Source organism: Octopus bimaculoides, chromosome 23 (assembly GCF_001194135.2).
Source record: "Octopus bimaculoides isolate UCB-OBI-ISO-001 chromosome 23, ASM119413v2, whole genome shotgun sequence".
Taxonomy (NCBI): Eukaryota; Metazoa; Mollusca; class Cephalopoda; order Octopoda; family Octopodidae; genus Octopus; species Octopus bimaculoides.
In genome coordinates, this window is record NC_069003.1 from 34219677 (window position 1) to 34231810 (window position 12134).

Sequence of the window (12134 nt, forward strand, 5' to 3'; positions counted from 1 at the left end):
ATATATATATACATATATATATATATACATATATATATATACATATATATATATATACATATATATATATATACATATATATATATACACATATATATATATACATATATATATATATACATACATATATATACATACGTATATATATAATTATATATATATTATATATATATATACATATATATATACACACACAGATAATGATGATGATGATGCCACATGTATAAATGTGGAGTGGGTGTGGACACACGTTTATGTATTTATGTTCATGTATGTCTTGTGTGCGCATATGTTTGTTTGCGAGCGCATCTATCACCATTATTATAATAATAGTATCCAGAGTGAGAAATGACAAGTCTATGACAGATAAATTACATGAAAATATAGCGAGCTATTGCATGTATGCAGATATCTATGCATATATGCATCTAGGTTTCTATATATGCATGTAGGTATGTATGTGTGCATGTATGTATATATTTATGTACATTAAATGATCATGTTGATGTTGATTGCCCCTCCCCCCGCCACTGGTCACAATGGAAATGTCTAGAGTCCACACAACAACTGCACACACACATCAAGAAGAAGGGAAGTGAAGACAGTTTAAGAAAAGAAATTTAATTACTGGGTACAGTGTGGGTAAATGAAGAGGGTACAGGGTACAGAGCTGCGTGTCTCAACCTTTCGAAATACCCAGGTCAGATCTAAAACCTGGATTATTTTTGGAGGCCACACGAAAAATAATATTAAGACACAAATCATTTTATTATATTTATCATATTTCTGGAAGGAAGACTGTCGAGGGCTGCCAGAAGGATGATTGAGGGCCATGTGTGGCCCTTGACCCACGTTTAAGAACTGCTAGCATAAAGTGTGGTTTAACAAAGGGATACAAGGTATAGAACAGTCTTGGGCAAACTGTTACACTTGGGACTTACTGAATGGCACATTTAATGAAGAATTATCCTGGATTGTTTTTTTAGTAATGAAGCCCATCTATTGAAGCAGGGTGGCCTGCTTCTTGGAAAGGGTTTCCCCATGTCTGATACAGAGCATGGGTAAATGAAAAGGGTCCAGGGTATTGGGTAAGGGGGAATGAAGAGAGTACAGAGTATAGGGCGAGGGTGAATTATGAGGGTACAGGGTATAGGGTGAGGGTAAATGAAGAGAGTACAGGTTATAGAGTGAAGGTAAATTATGAGAGTACAGGTTATAGAGTGAGGGTAAATAATGACAGTACAGGGTATATATTGGGTAAATGTAGGGTGCACAGGGTACAAAGTGGTGACATTGAAAGAGTGAGGTATATACAGTGTCATAGTGAAGAAAAGACAGTGAGGGTGTATATGGAATGAAGTTAAGAAAGTTAATGTATATTATATAGTATACTGAATTTAAGGGTGTATAATGCAATTAAAATGCAGGTGTATAATGCTGTTAGAAGAGTGGGTGTATAATGCAGTGAAGGTAAAGTGGTGTGTATACAATGTGATGAAATTAAAAGACTGTGGGTATAAAAAGATATATAATGCAGTGAAATTAAGTGAGTGGGTGTATATAGTGTGGTAATATTAAAAGACTTAGGGTGTATAATGCAATGTTGCTAAGAAATTAAGGGTATGAAGTGCAATGAAATTAAGAGAGTAGGTGTATATAATTTAATGAAATTAAAAATTTAAGGGTATTTAGTGCAGTTTAGTTAAGAGACCAAGGGTATTTAGTGCAGCGGAATAAATTAAAAAGTTGGGGGTATATAAAGTGCAGTGAACTTTAATTTAGGGGGTGGTGTAAGGGATGGGAGTAAAAAATGCGTGGTGGACATAATAAAGAGTTGGATATATATAGAGTGGTGAGGGGTTGAGAGAGAGGGGTTGACATTGTATGAAGTTGAGCATTGAAAAGAGTGGGTTACCTTGCAGTGACGTCAAAAATCTAAAGTTGTGTTTATATAGGTTGATGGAAGATCTGTGAGGTCTTAAATACGATGGTGTGAAGAGAGACAGACAGACAGATAGAGACAAGGAGAGGTATTACTGTTGCACGCTGTGAAGTAAGAAGAGAAAAAGGACAGAGGGACACAGAGAAAGTGGCAGAGAGAGAGAGAAGGGGGAAAGATATTATTGTGATATACTGTGAAGATAGATAGAGAGTTTTCAGACAGAGAGAGATAGAGTGACAGACAGACAAGGAGAAAGAGTGACAGACAGACAAGGAGAAAGAGAGACAGACAGAGATAAATCGAGACAGACAGAGGAGATACTATTATTGGGTGAAGAAAATAGTTGTGGAATTTCCAACAGTTTATTCAGAGAATTGGTTCCAACCATTCCAAGAGAATTAAGGTAAAGAATTTTTTCATCCAATATATTTTTGTCATTATTGTGTTTTATTGAAGTTTAACAAGAAAAAAAAAGGAATATTTTTCATTTTTTATTTTTTCAAAAGTGGAGTTAGTGTCACTGTAGTGGTGGTGGTGGTGCTTGATGTGGTGTAGTGGAGCCTTTTAGTGGCTGTTGTGGTAGTAGTAATTTTGTAGTTGTTGTTGCGATGGTGGTAGTAGTGGTCATATTTGCAATTGTTGTTGTGGTAGTGTCTTTCTAGTGGTTTCAATGATACTGGTGGTGATGGTGGTGGTGGTAGTGCTGCTATTGTAGCTTAACCCATGGTCAGCCCTTTCAGATCAAAACCATTCCAGATGTGACCATCCAGTCTTTTTACTTTTTTTTTTTTTTGCCAGTCATTTTTGTCATTGATTCACATTTTTCTAAGACAGTAAGATTTGATATGAAGAACATATGGCTGCTATTTCTAGCAAGATAACCTCAACAATAGTATTAGTAACAGTAACTGGTGTTGTTGTTGTTGTTGTTGTTGTTATGAGAGTGTCTGGTGGTGTTGGTGTTGGTGGTGGTTAAAATCATTGTGATGGCGAAAGTGGAAATGGTGATGATAGTGGTGGTGGTAGTGGGAGTAGTGACAGTACTGGTGCTGGTAGTGGAGGTAGTTGCAAGAGTGATAGTGGTGGTGGTGGTGGTGATGGTTGTAGTGATGATAGTGGTGGTGGTTGTGATGGTGGTGAATATGGTGACGGTTGTTGTAGAAGTTGTGGCAGTGTTGGGTTTTAGTGGTGGCAATGTTAGTAGCAGTGATAGTGGTGGTGGTTGCAGAGGTAGTGGCAGTGGTGGCAGCGTTTTCCTTCATTACTTCCTTTTAACAATTCTAGTTAAGCAACTTCTAGACTAAAGGCAACTGCTAAATTTGAAGCAGTTTCTAGACTTGAGGCAACTGTTAAATTTACAATAGCATCTAGATTTGAGGCAATTGCTAGATTTAAAGCAACTTTTAGACTTGACGCAACTGCTACAGTTAAAGCAGCTGCTGTATTTGAAGCAACTTTTAAACATGAAGCAATTGCTAAATTTGAAGCAACTTCAAAATTTAAGGCAACTACTAGATTTAAAGCAACTTCCAAACTTTAAGCAATTGCTAAATTTGAAGCAACTTCAAAATTTGGTGGCATCAGAGAATAGGATAATAGATACATGCAAATGAAAAGTGGGGTGGGGTGAGAAGATGAACACACACACACACACACAATGTGACCCTTGCATTTATTTACACCTAAAAATCAGTAAAATATATTTTTTTAATTTTCCCCTTACCTTTTTTTTTCTTTCTTATATTCCAATTCAATGTGTTATATCCAACAGATTTGGACCTCATGCTTTTTGAGTACATACGGGAGGTTCTTCTAGATCAGGGTTTGTAAGCCAGGCCCTAAACAACAACAACAACAACAACTACATCAAGAATGCTGTTCACCACTAAACTAACCCCCCCCACTCTACAATAAACAAAACTAATATTTTCATTGTTTTTATTTTATTCCACTTCATTTTGTTTTTTTTTCTTTTCTATTTTTCAGAAATGCATGTGTTCAACGGAATATTCCTCTGGCTCTTGCTCGCTTCTTCCCTGTTAATTTACTGTCATAGTTACGTATTTATTGTGACTGTACCAAAGTTATCTCCAAGACGTAAAGAACCGCCCACTGTAAGTACGAATAAACTACAAAGTGATTGAAAAGTAACTCCCTGTTTCAAGATACTTATAAATTATTTATTAATTATAATTTTTTCTCAAAGTTTGTGTTTGCTTTTTGAATTTTAGATAAAACCTCACACTAAAAGCTTTTCTCTCATATCCACTTTCTGTAAAAATTACAATTACTTCTTACGTAGCCTTGAGTTAACCAAAGTCACATGAGAATGCAATTTTGGTAGACAGAGCTCATCAGTGGAACCATTCTTGTTATTCAATCAATTTAATAACCCTCTCTGGTCTTTGAAACTTGTGAAGGTTATCTCTGCAGATTTTCTATCGAAATTATAACCAGCACTGGTTTTTGCTACAACCTTTTGTATCCGAGACTCTGCAGGCTATAATTTCTATAAAATATCTGTAGAGATGTAAGTGATGTAAAAGCGCACTGCTAACACAGGTAAGACACAGCATTGACTTATAAAAACATTTAATATACTTTACATCATGTTACGATTGCATAACGAAATACCACGTCCCTACAAGTCATTGATACTCTGGTCCTTGTAGCAAGCATTCAGGTTAGGTATTTGATTTAAGGTTATGTCCCTCATTGAGGATCAGGAACATTTCACTTATTCTCTTTTAGCTCTTAAGAGAATTTAAAAAAAAAAAAAAGAAAATGAAAAATCTCGTTCGTATTAATTTTTCTTTCCTGTGCACAAAGTAATACTATATAGGAGTTTAAGGAGGTCAACTTCGTGTTTAATCTTCCAGGGGTCAATAAAAAAATAATCCCCTGTCTGGTAGTAGAGGGGGCGCTAAAGGTCAACTACTTCTGTCAACACAGTCTTTCGATCGTCGTGGTTTGGTCAAGAGATTTATTAAGGGGAAACAACTGCACTGGCCAAATATTCTGTCAGTCTCTTTTGCTAAGCTGCTAAGTTACAGGGACATAAACACATCGTCACCAGTTGCCAAGTAGTGGTGGGGAACAAAAACACGCTTGCATACACACACACACACACATATCATCATCATCATCAACGTCTGTTGTCTATGCTGGCATGGGTTGGACGATTTGAGAGGAGCTGCACCAGGATCCATCTTGATTTGGCCTGGTTTCTACAGCTGGATGCCCTTCCTAATGCCTAACTCACTTTACAGTGGATTTGGTAGACAGAAACTGAAAGAAGCCTGTTGTATATATATATATATATATGTATGTATATATATAGTGTGTGTGTATGTATCTATGTGTGTGTAACTTTGTGTCTGTGTGCTTCTCCTCCCGTCACCGCTTGACAACCGATGTTGGTGTGTTTACATCCCCGTAACTTAGAGGTTCAGCAAAGGAGACTGACAGAATAAGTTCAAGGCTTAAAAATATGTCCTGGGGTTAATTTCTTCGAATAAAACCCTTCTAAGCTGTACTCCAGCATGGCCACAGGCAAATGACTGAAACAAGAATAAAAGAATACACACACACACACACACACATATATATATCTTTATGCATCTATATCTATATATGTATATATATATTTCTATGTATTTTCCAGTGTACCCTGTATTTGAAGCAATGTCACCCAGATCAAGATACGTGCTGCCCTGGACTCCAATGCACCAATATTCTCTACAGCTATTGTCTCTACCCCTTCGAGACCTGCTACTGCATGACCAAATCTTACTACTACACGGAAAATAAATAATACTGCCATTCTCTCATTTCAACCAATCCGTTCCGTTTCCAATGCCAAGGATCAAAGCACCTTCCTTCTTCTTCTTCTTTCTTGCTTCTCCATGTGAAGCCCAGACTCTTCCCACCGAGTGTCATTCCTGTCTGACATTTCTAGAAAGTCTGATAAATAATGTTTTAAGTTTTGAAAACAAATAAAATGGCTTCGGTTATCGTTATTGCAGCAATTATTGTTGTTGTTGTTGTTGTTGTAATTGTTGCTGCTGTTGTTGTTGTGGGTTTTTTTTAACCCCAGGTTATTTCTGATTGAGCCACATTTTGATCAAAGATGCTTTAGCAGTGACAATTCTTTTCTTTACATTTTTCTCAGCCTTAGTGTATCTAGGACAACATTAGTTCAATGTGATCAATCGTTTTATTAACTCTCAAGCATATAAACCAGCCACATCATGCCCAAATATTCTGCCTGTTTTATATCCAAAGTGGCCAAATCCAGCCTCTCACACTTACCCTGCAATGTCATTCCAAAAATATACCAACACATCATTGAAATCTCAAAGCTGCAAGACAATGCATGATTAATTTAAAACAATTAATTCAAAATAATTAAGCCTTACATTTGACAAAGTAATCCGAATAGTAGGGGCTTAAAAAGGGTTTTTAATAAAGAGGAATGGGACACAGCAGTTAATATCAAGGCAGTGGATGGATTGAAACACTGAAAGAGAATGAGTTCAAATTCCACCAAGGTTGACTTTACCTTTCATGGTCGACAAATAAAGTACCAGTTGCGTACTGGGGTCGATCTAATCGACTGGACCCTTCCCCAAAAATTTTGGGCCTTGTGCCTCGAGTAGAAAATAATATATGCGATTCCAATGGATGGGCAACTAAGTGACGAATAATGACAATCATTTAAGCTTATTTTTGTCTTTAAAATACTATTCAGTTACCTCCCTTGATTATGTGGTTACCGATGGTTTATCTCCCTTGCATTATTTTCTATAATAGTCTTCCTAAAAGAATCCTTTTCCATTATAGGCACAAGGCCTGTCATTTTGCGGGAGGGAGCTAGTCGAGTAAATTAACCCCAGTAGTCAATTGGTTATTTCAATGAACCGGAAAGAGTGAAAGGCAAACAGACTTTGGTGGAATTTGAACTCAAAACGTAAAGACTGACGAAATGTCACTTAGCATTTCGTCTGGCATGCTAACAATTCTACCAGATCACCAGTTTCATCTTCGTATAAGAACCTCGCCCATTCTCCAAAATATTGCTTTTGTTGCATGTGTTATATTCTTGTTAATTGTAAATATATCCTTCGTTTTAATCTTAGATTAATCAACAAAAAATATTAATGTATTGTGTTTGTATGAAGGAAAGTCTAAAATTCAAGTTTTATTTTTTTTGTTGATTAAATCCAGGAATAAAGTTTTTAAAATATTTTATAATTACTCCTAAGACTGAGAAGTTATGGACGAAAGGAAAAATATTGTGGAGGACAAAGATTTTTTAAAATTATTTTCATGGTAAATATGGTTTATAAATTGAAGTTCACCATTACCTTCTGCCAGAGCCACGTGGAGCTTAGGTGTTTTGCTCATAAACACACACATCACCCGGTCTGAGATTTGAACCCACGATCCCTCGACCACGAGTCCGCTGCTCTAACCATGTACCTCCACTCCTTACAGAGTAATGTGGACTAACTTCTCATTTCACAAGTGGTAGGGTTTCTGGTGAGTTTCCCATTTAAGGGGAGATAATCGCTTCTGGATTAAATAAAATTGAAGAACATGCATCCTTTATGCTTAACTTGTTTCAGTCATTACACTGTGGCCATGCTGGAGCACTGCCTTGAAAAATTTTTAGTCAAACCAATCGACCCCAGTACCTGTGTCCTTTTTAAGCCTGGTATTTATTTTATTGGTCTCTAATACTGAACTGTAAAGTTATGGGGAGGTAAACACATTGACACCAGCTGTCAAGCTGTGGAGGCAGGGACAAACAGACACACAACACACACACACATATACATACATAAAATGTGTGTGTGTGTGTGTGTGTAAATGTAAACAAATATTTGTTTTTTTTTATTAGACGCATCAAAATGTGTATTATACGATACAAATAAGAAGATAATATTTTTTCCAACACAGAGTTAACTGTTAGAAAAGCAGAAATGCTGGGTAAACTACCCTTACAAGGTGGGAAAATTTGTCAACAACCAGCCATGGGACTCGAACCCATATCCCTCAAAGCTTCCATTAAGCTAAACTGCCCGCTGATGAATTCATTCACCGAATTAAATGCTAAATACTTTAGTTTTATAGAACAACCAGTGTGTGTGTATGCGACGGGCTTCTTTCAGTTTCCATCTACCAAATCCACTCACAAGACTTTGGTTAGTCCAAGGCTGTAGTAGAAGACACTTGCCAAAAGGTGTCACACAGTGGGCCTGAACCCAGAACCATGTGGTTAGGAAGAAAACTTCTTACCACACAGCCACGCCTATTTAATTTTTAATCTTTTTTCTTGCTAACGATTCTGCCCACCGTCCTAACGATCCTGCCTGGCCTGCTAATGATCCTGCCCGGCCTGCTAATGATTCCACCAGCTCATTTCCTTATAATCTGAAATAATAAACAAGTAAAAAAAAATATTTTAAAAAATTTGTGAATTCATTTTTATTTTTATTTTTAAACCACGCCATTGGTAAATAAATAAAATGACTACTTAGTAGGATGAGATAACTGTTACTAATGCTATTGTCATTTTCTGTTGTTGTTGTTATTGTAGTGGTTGGCTGGCTGATTAGTAGGTTGGTGTGTGTTGTTGGTCACCCAAACACTTCTCAAGTTCTACATATAAAAATTTAACCAAGAATATGAAAACAGAAATTGAGAAGCTACTGTTTGTTTTTTGTCTTTATGTTTTTGTTTGTTTCCTTTCTCAAAGACCCCCACCTCTGCTCTCACCTGTTTCTGTCCTCTCTCTCACTCTCTCTCACTCTTTTCTTTCCCTCTCTCTCTCTCTCTATTTTTCAGTACCACTAACTAAAAATCAAGACACGGCAGTGTTGTGTGAACCACTTCTTATATCAGTTATCTGAATCGAACCCATTTCGCATTCAGGTAACATTTCAACATCAATACAGTTTCTGGGACTAAAAAGTTCTAATTTACTCATCTTACGAGAACTGACAGTACTTTCGTTAGGAGTCACCTCTACACAGTCATCTTGGTCACTATCTAACTGGCTCACATTTTCGTTTTTAATAGTGAAACTAATATTTGACGAATTCCTCTTGTTAGCCGACTGTCTCTGACGCACAGTGGAACCGTTTTGAAAGTCAATCAGAGATCTCGTGTCGGAGAAACTAGAAGTGTTTGTCGGCAAATGCTGAAATGATGAAGTAGGGATGTTGTCTTTCTCATTAAGAGAAGATTCGTTAGTATGATTTACCAATTCCTCTGTCGCTTGATGGAAGTTGGATGAAACGGCAGGATTTAGGTGATCTTCCATATCAGAATGTTGGCTATATTTCTCATCATCGACATTAATTGGTTCGATTTTAATGGCATCATCCAGTTGGTAATCGTCCATAGAGCTTACAAGTTTTGCCGATCCGCTCGAGGAACCTACATTAGCGTTGGCCACCTGGTACATATCAGATTGGCGGTCTTGATGCAATGAAGAGTAGCCAAACCTTTGACGTACGTGTGCCTCGTGCAAGAACTTTTGGTTCATTGCAGCTGTAGGAACATCGGAGTCGTCGATGAATGAATGGGAATTTACATACTGCTGTTGCTGCTGATGTTGTTGCTGTTGCTGCTGATGTTGTTGCTGCTGCTGCTGCTGAATGTGCCGGACTTTGTTCTGCTGTCGATGGTAAACAGGCGTCGTCCTGAAGCCACGCCCAGAGTGTAAATTGATGTTATTAAGGCTGGAGGTTGAAGTCTTTCGGTTGTCTGGGGTAGTCATCAAGTTGGCATCACAGAGCAATTCCAGTTCTTTAATTCCAAGCTGTAGAGCAATCAGCAGCAACTGGTCTAAGAGTCTGGGAGTCAGACTCAGGACACCGTTGTACATATACTCAGCAAAGGCTGTAAGGGCCTCTCGACTGACTCTTTGGGGGAAATTTACCTGCAGGAAACGGTTGGCTTGTACATCTGCATTAAACATAGACAGCAGTCTTGGACAGATTGCCAACAGCACGACTTTGTGAACCTGAAAGAAAACATAAATAACAACAACATTAGTTTTGCTCCAGCATGACCACAGCCACCTGGCTGAAACACATAAAAGAATAACATTTCATACAGTCACATTAGTTTTACTAACACTTCAAACAGTCACCGGTGCAGGCATGGCTGTGTGGTTAAGAAAGTTTGCTTCAAAACCACATGGCTTCAGGTTCAACCCCAATGTTGGGCAGTTTGAGGAAAATGTCTTGTACTATAGCCCCAAGATAATCAATGCCACACGAGGGAATTTCGGTAGAAGGAAACTACAGGAAACCCATTGTGTGGGTGCGCATGTATGAATGCACATGTATGTATGCATGCAAACATGACTGAATGCAGATATTCCACACTGTCACTGCTTCAGAACCAAAAAAATGTTGTGCATTGTCGAAGACCCATGGAATCAAGATATCCCTTGCTTGAACAACAGTTAAGGGTTGGTAATAGGAAGGGCATTGTCATCACCATTGTCAACCCATGCCAGCATGGAAAGCGGACGTTAAACGATGATGATGATGATGATTTGCCATCCTTGCATGGATCAGTTGCAGGATGCCCTTCCTGTTGCCAACCCTCACCTGTTTACAAGCAAAGGTGAGAATTCTCCCAAATACACTCAGGTGTCCTGAATTTTTCATGGAAGATTGAAAATGAATAAGCATTACATTTCACAGAGAAATCAGAATGCTAAAGGGTTAAGCTGCTGTTTGGAACAGAAATCAGAATTAATTTTGATAGAAAGCTTTAATTTAGATCTACGAGTAGCCCTAAATGTGAAATAGCAGCAACATATGACAAATGAAGGCCTTTATGGAGACCTGCCAAAAGTTAGCAAGAAGATCAGGCAAAGATGACTGTGGCTATCTGGTCACTGCATGCACCGCCCTGCAACTGGAAGCATCCAAATAAGTCTTGTGGAACCCACTTCATGGTGATGTAAGAAGAGGAAAATGTCATTACACTTAAATTTGACTATTTGATTGCAGACTCTGGCCTGGATAAGTATCCAGGCCCTCAAGGCCATGATGATGGACCGAGAAGTGTGGCAAATGGACTTTGTTGCTGTGGCCAAGGTTGGAACCTGGCCATAATAAATAATTTAAAACATGAAATTTGCACCAAAGAACCAATGGTGATCTCAGGTATATTGGTATCAAAAAGGTTAAATGATGATGATGATGAGGTGGTGGTGGTGGTAGTGGTGATGATGATGATGAAAGGTACTGAAACCAATGTGATGCTAAACAATCGAAAGCTTACCATTATTTTTGTGGTGCCATTACCAATGGCAGCATCGCAGAGTTTACCATTTTTCCAGAGTAAGGCCAAACTTGACATAACATTGTGTTGGTGTTCAGAAATAACAATTTGTTGCTCTTCCTCGTCCTCTTCAGCTTCGTCTCCCAAAATCTCGATGCTGAACTCATCGGAAACATCCGGACTGTCGAGTGGAATCGGTGACATCTGAGCAGAAGACTTCTCCACAGAGATGTCATTTTTCCCTTTCAACATCGTCATGGAGTGGTGTATATTATCCCTGAGGAAAAAAAAAATGTTCAGATAATTAAACATCGTAACACAGAATAAATGAATGGAGCTGAATTGGTGATTCCCAACCATTTCTTGGCTGTGGAACCCTTTTTTTCATAATTTACTCTTCTGGGCCCTCAGACCCATTCAATGTTTCAAAAATCTTGTTTTATTTTATTCTTTTTTTTTTTTTTTTTTAATTTGCTTCAGTGATTTCACCGTAGTCATGCTGGAGTACCCCCCTTCAAGGGTTCGATCCCAGGAGTGATTTCTTAAGTCTAGTACTTATTCTATCGGTCATTTTTACCAAACTACTAAGATACAGGGACATAAACACACCAACACCAGTTGTCGAATGGTGATGGGAGGACAAACACAGACACCAAGACACACACACACAAATAAATACACACACACACACATATATATATATATATATATATATGGGAGAATATACAAATAATAACAACAGACGAGGACAGGTGGTGTAAATAACAAAAGGATATATTAGTATGACGCTCGGGAATACGGAAAGTCTTTGACGTTTCGAGCTACGCTCTTCAACAGAAAGAATACGGAGACAAGGAGAAAAACACGGAGAAAAAAAATTGAA

The 12134-nt window shown here is 37.9% G+C and overlaps 1 protein-coding gene and 1 long non-coding RNA gene across 2 annotated transcripts in view; one reads left to right on the forward strand and one right to left on the reverse strand.

The window, feature by feature from the left end:
* The first annotated feature begins 1944 nt into the window (after nt 1-1944).
* Nucleotides 1945-5970, forward strand: LOC106871209 (uncharacterized). The gene is made up of 3 exons (XR_001409636.2): nt 1945-2345; nt 3929-4056; nt 5607-5970. It is a non-coding gene; the product is annotated as an uncharacterized LOC106871209 (long non-coding RNA).
* Nucleotides 5971-8404: 2434 nt separating this feature from the next.
* LOC106871210 (putative uncharacterized protein DDB_G0277255) overlaps nt 8405-12134 on the reverse strand; it is a 24073-nt gene continuing 20343 nt past the window's right edge. The window contains exons 6-7 of the mRNA XM_014917556.2: nt 11252-11528; nt 8405-9974 (exon numbers count right to left, since the gene is read on the reverse strand). Of these exons, the coding sequence (XP_014773042.1) occupies nt 8808-9974; nt 11252-11528 (1444 nt within the window). The 3' untranslated portion in view covers nt 8405-8807. The remainder of the gene's footprint in view (nt 9975-11251; nt 11529-12134) is intronic.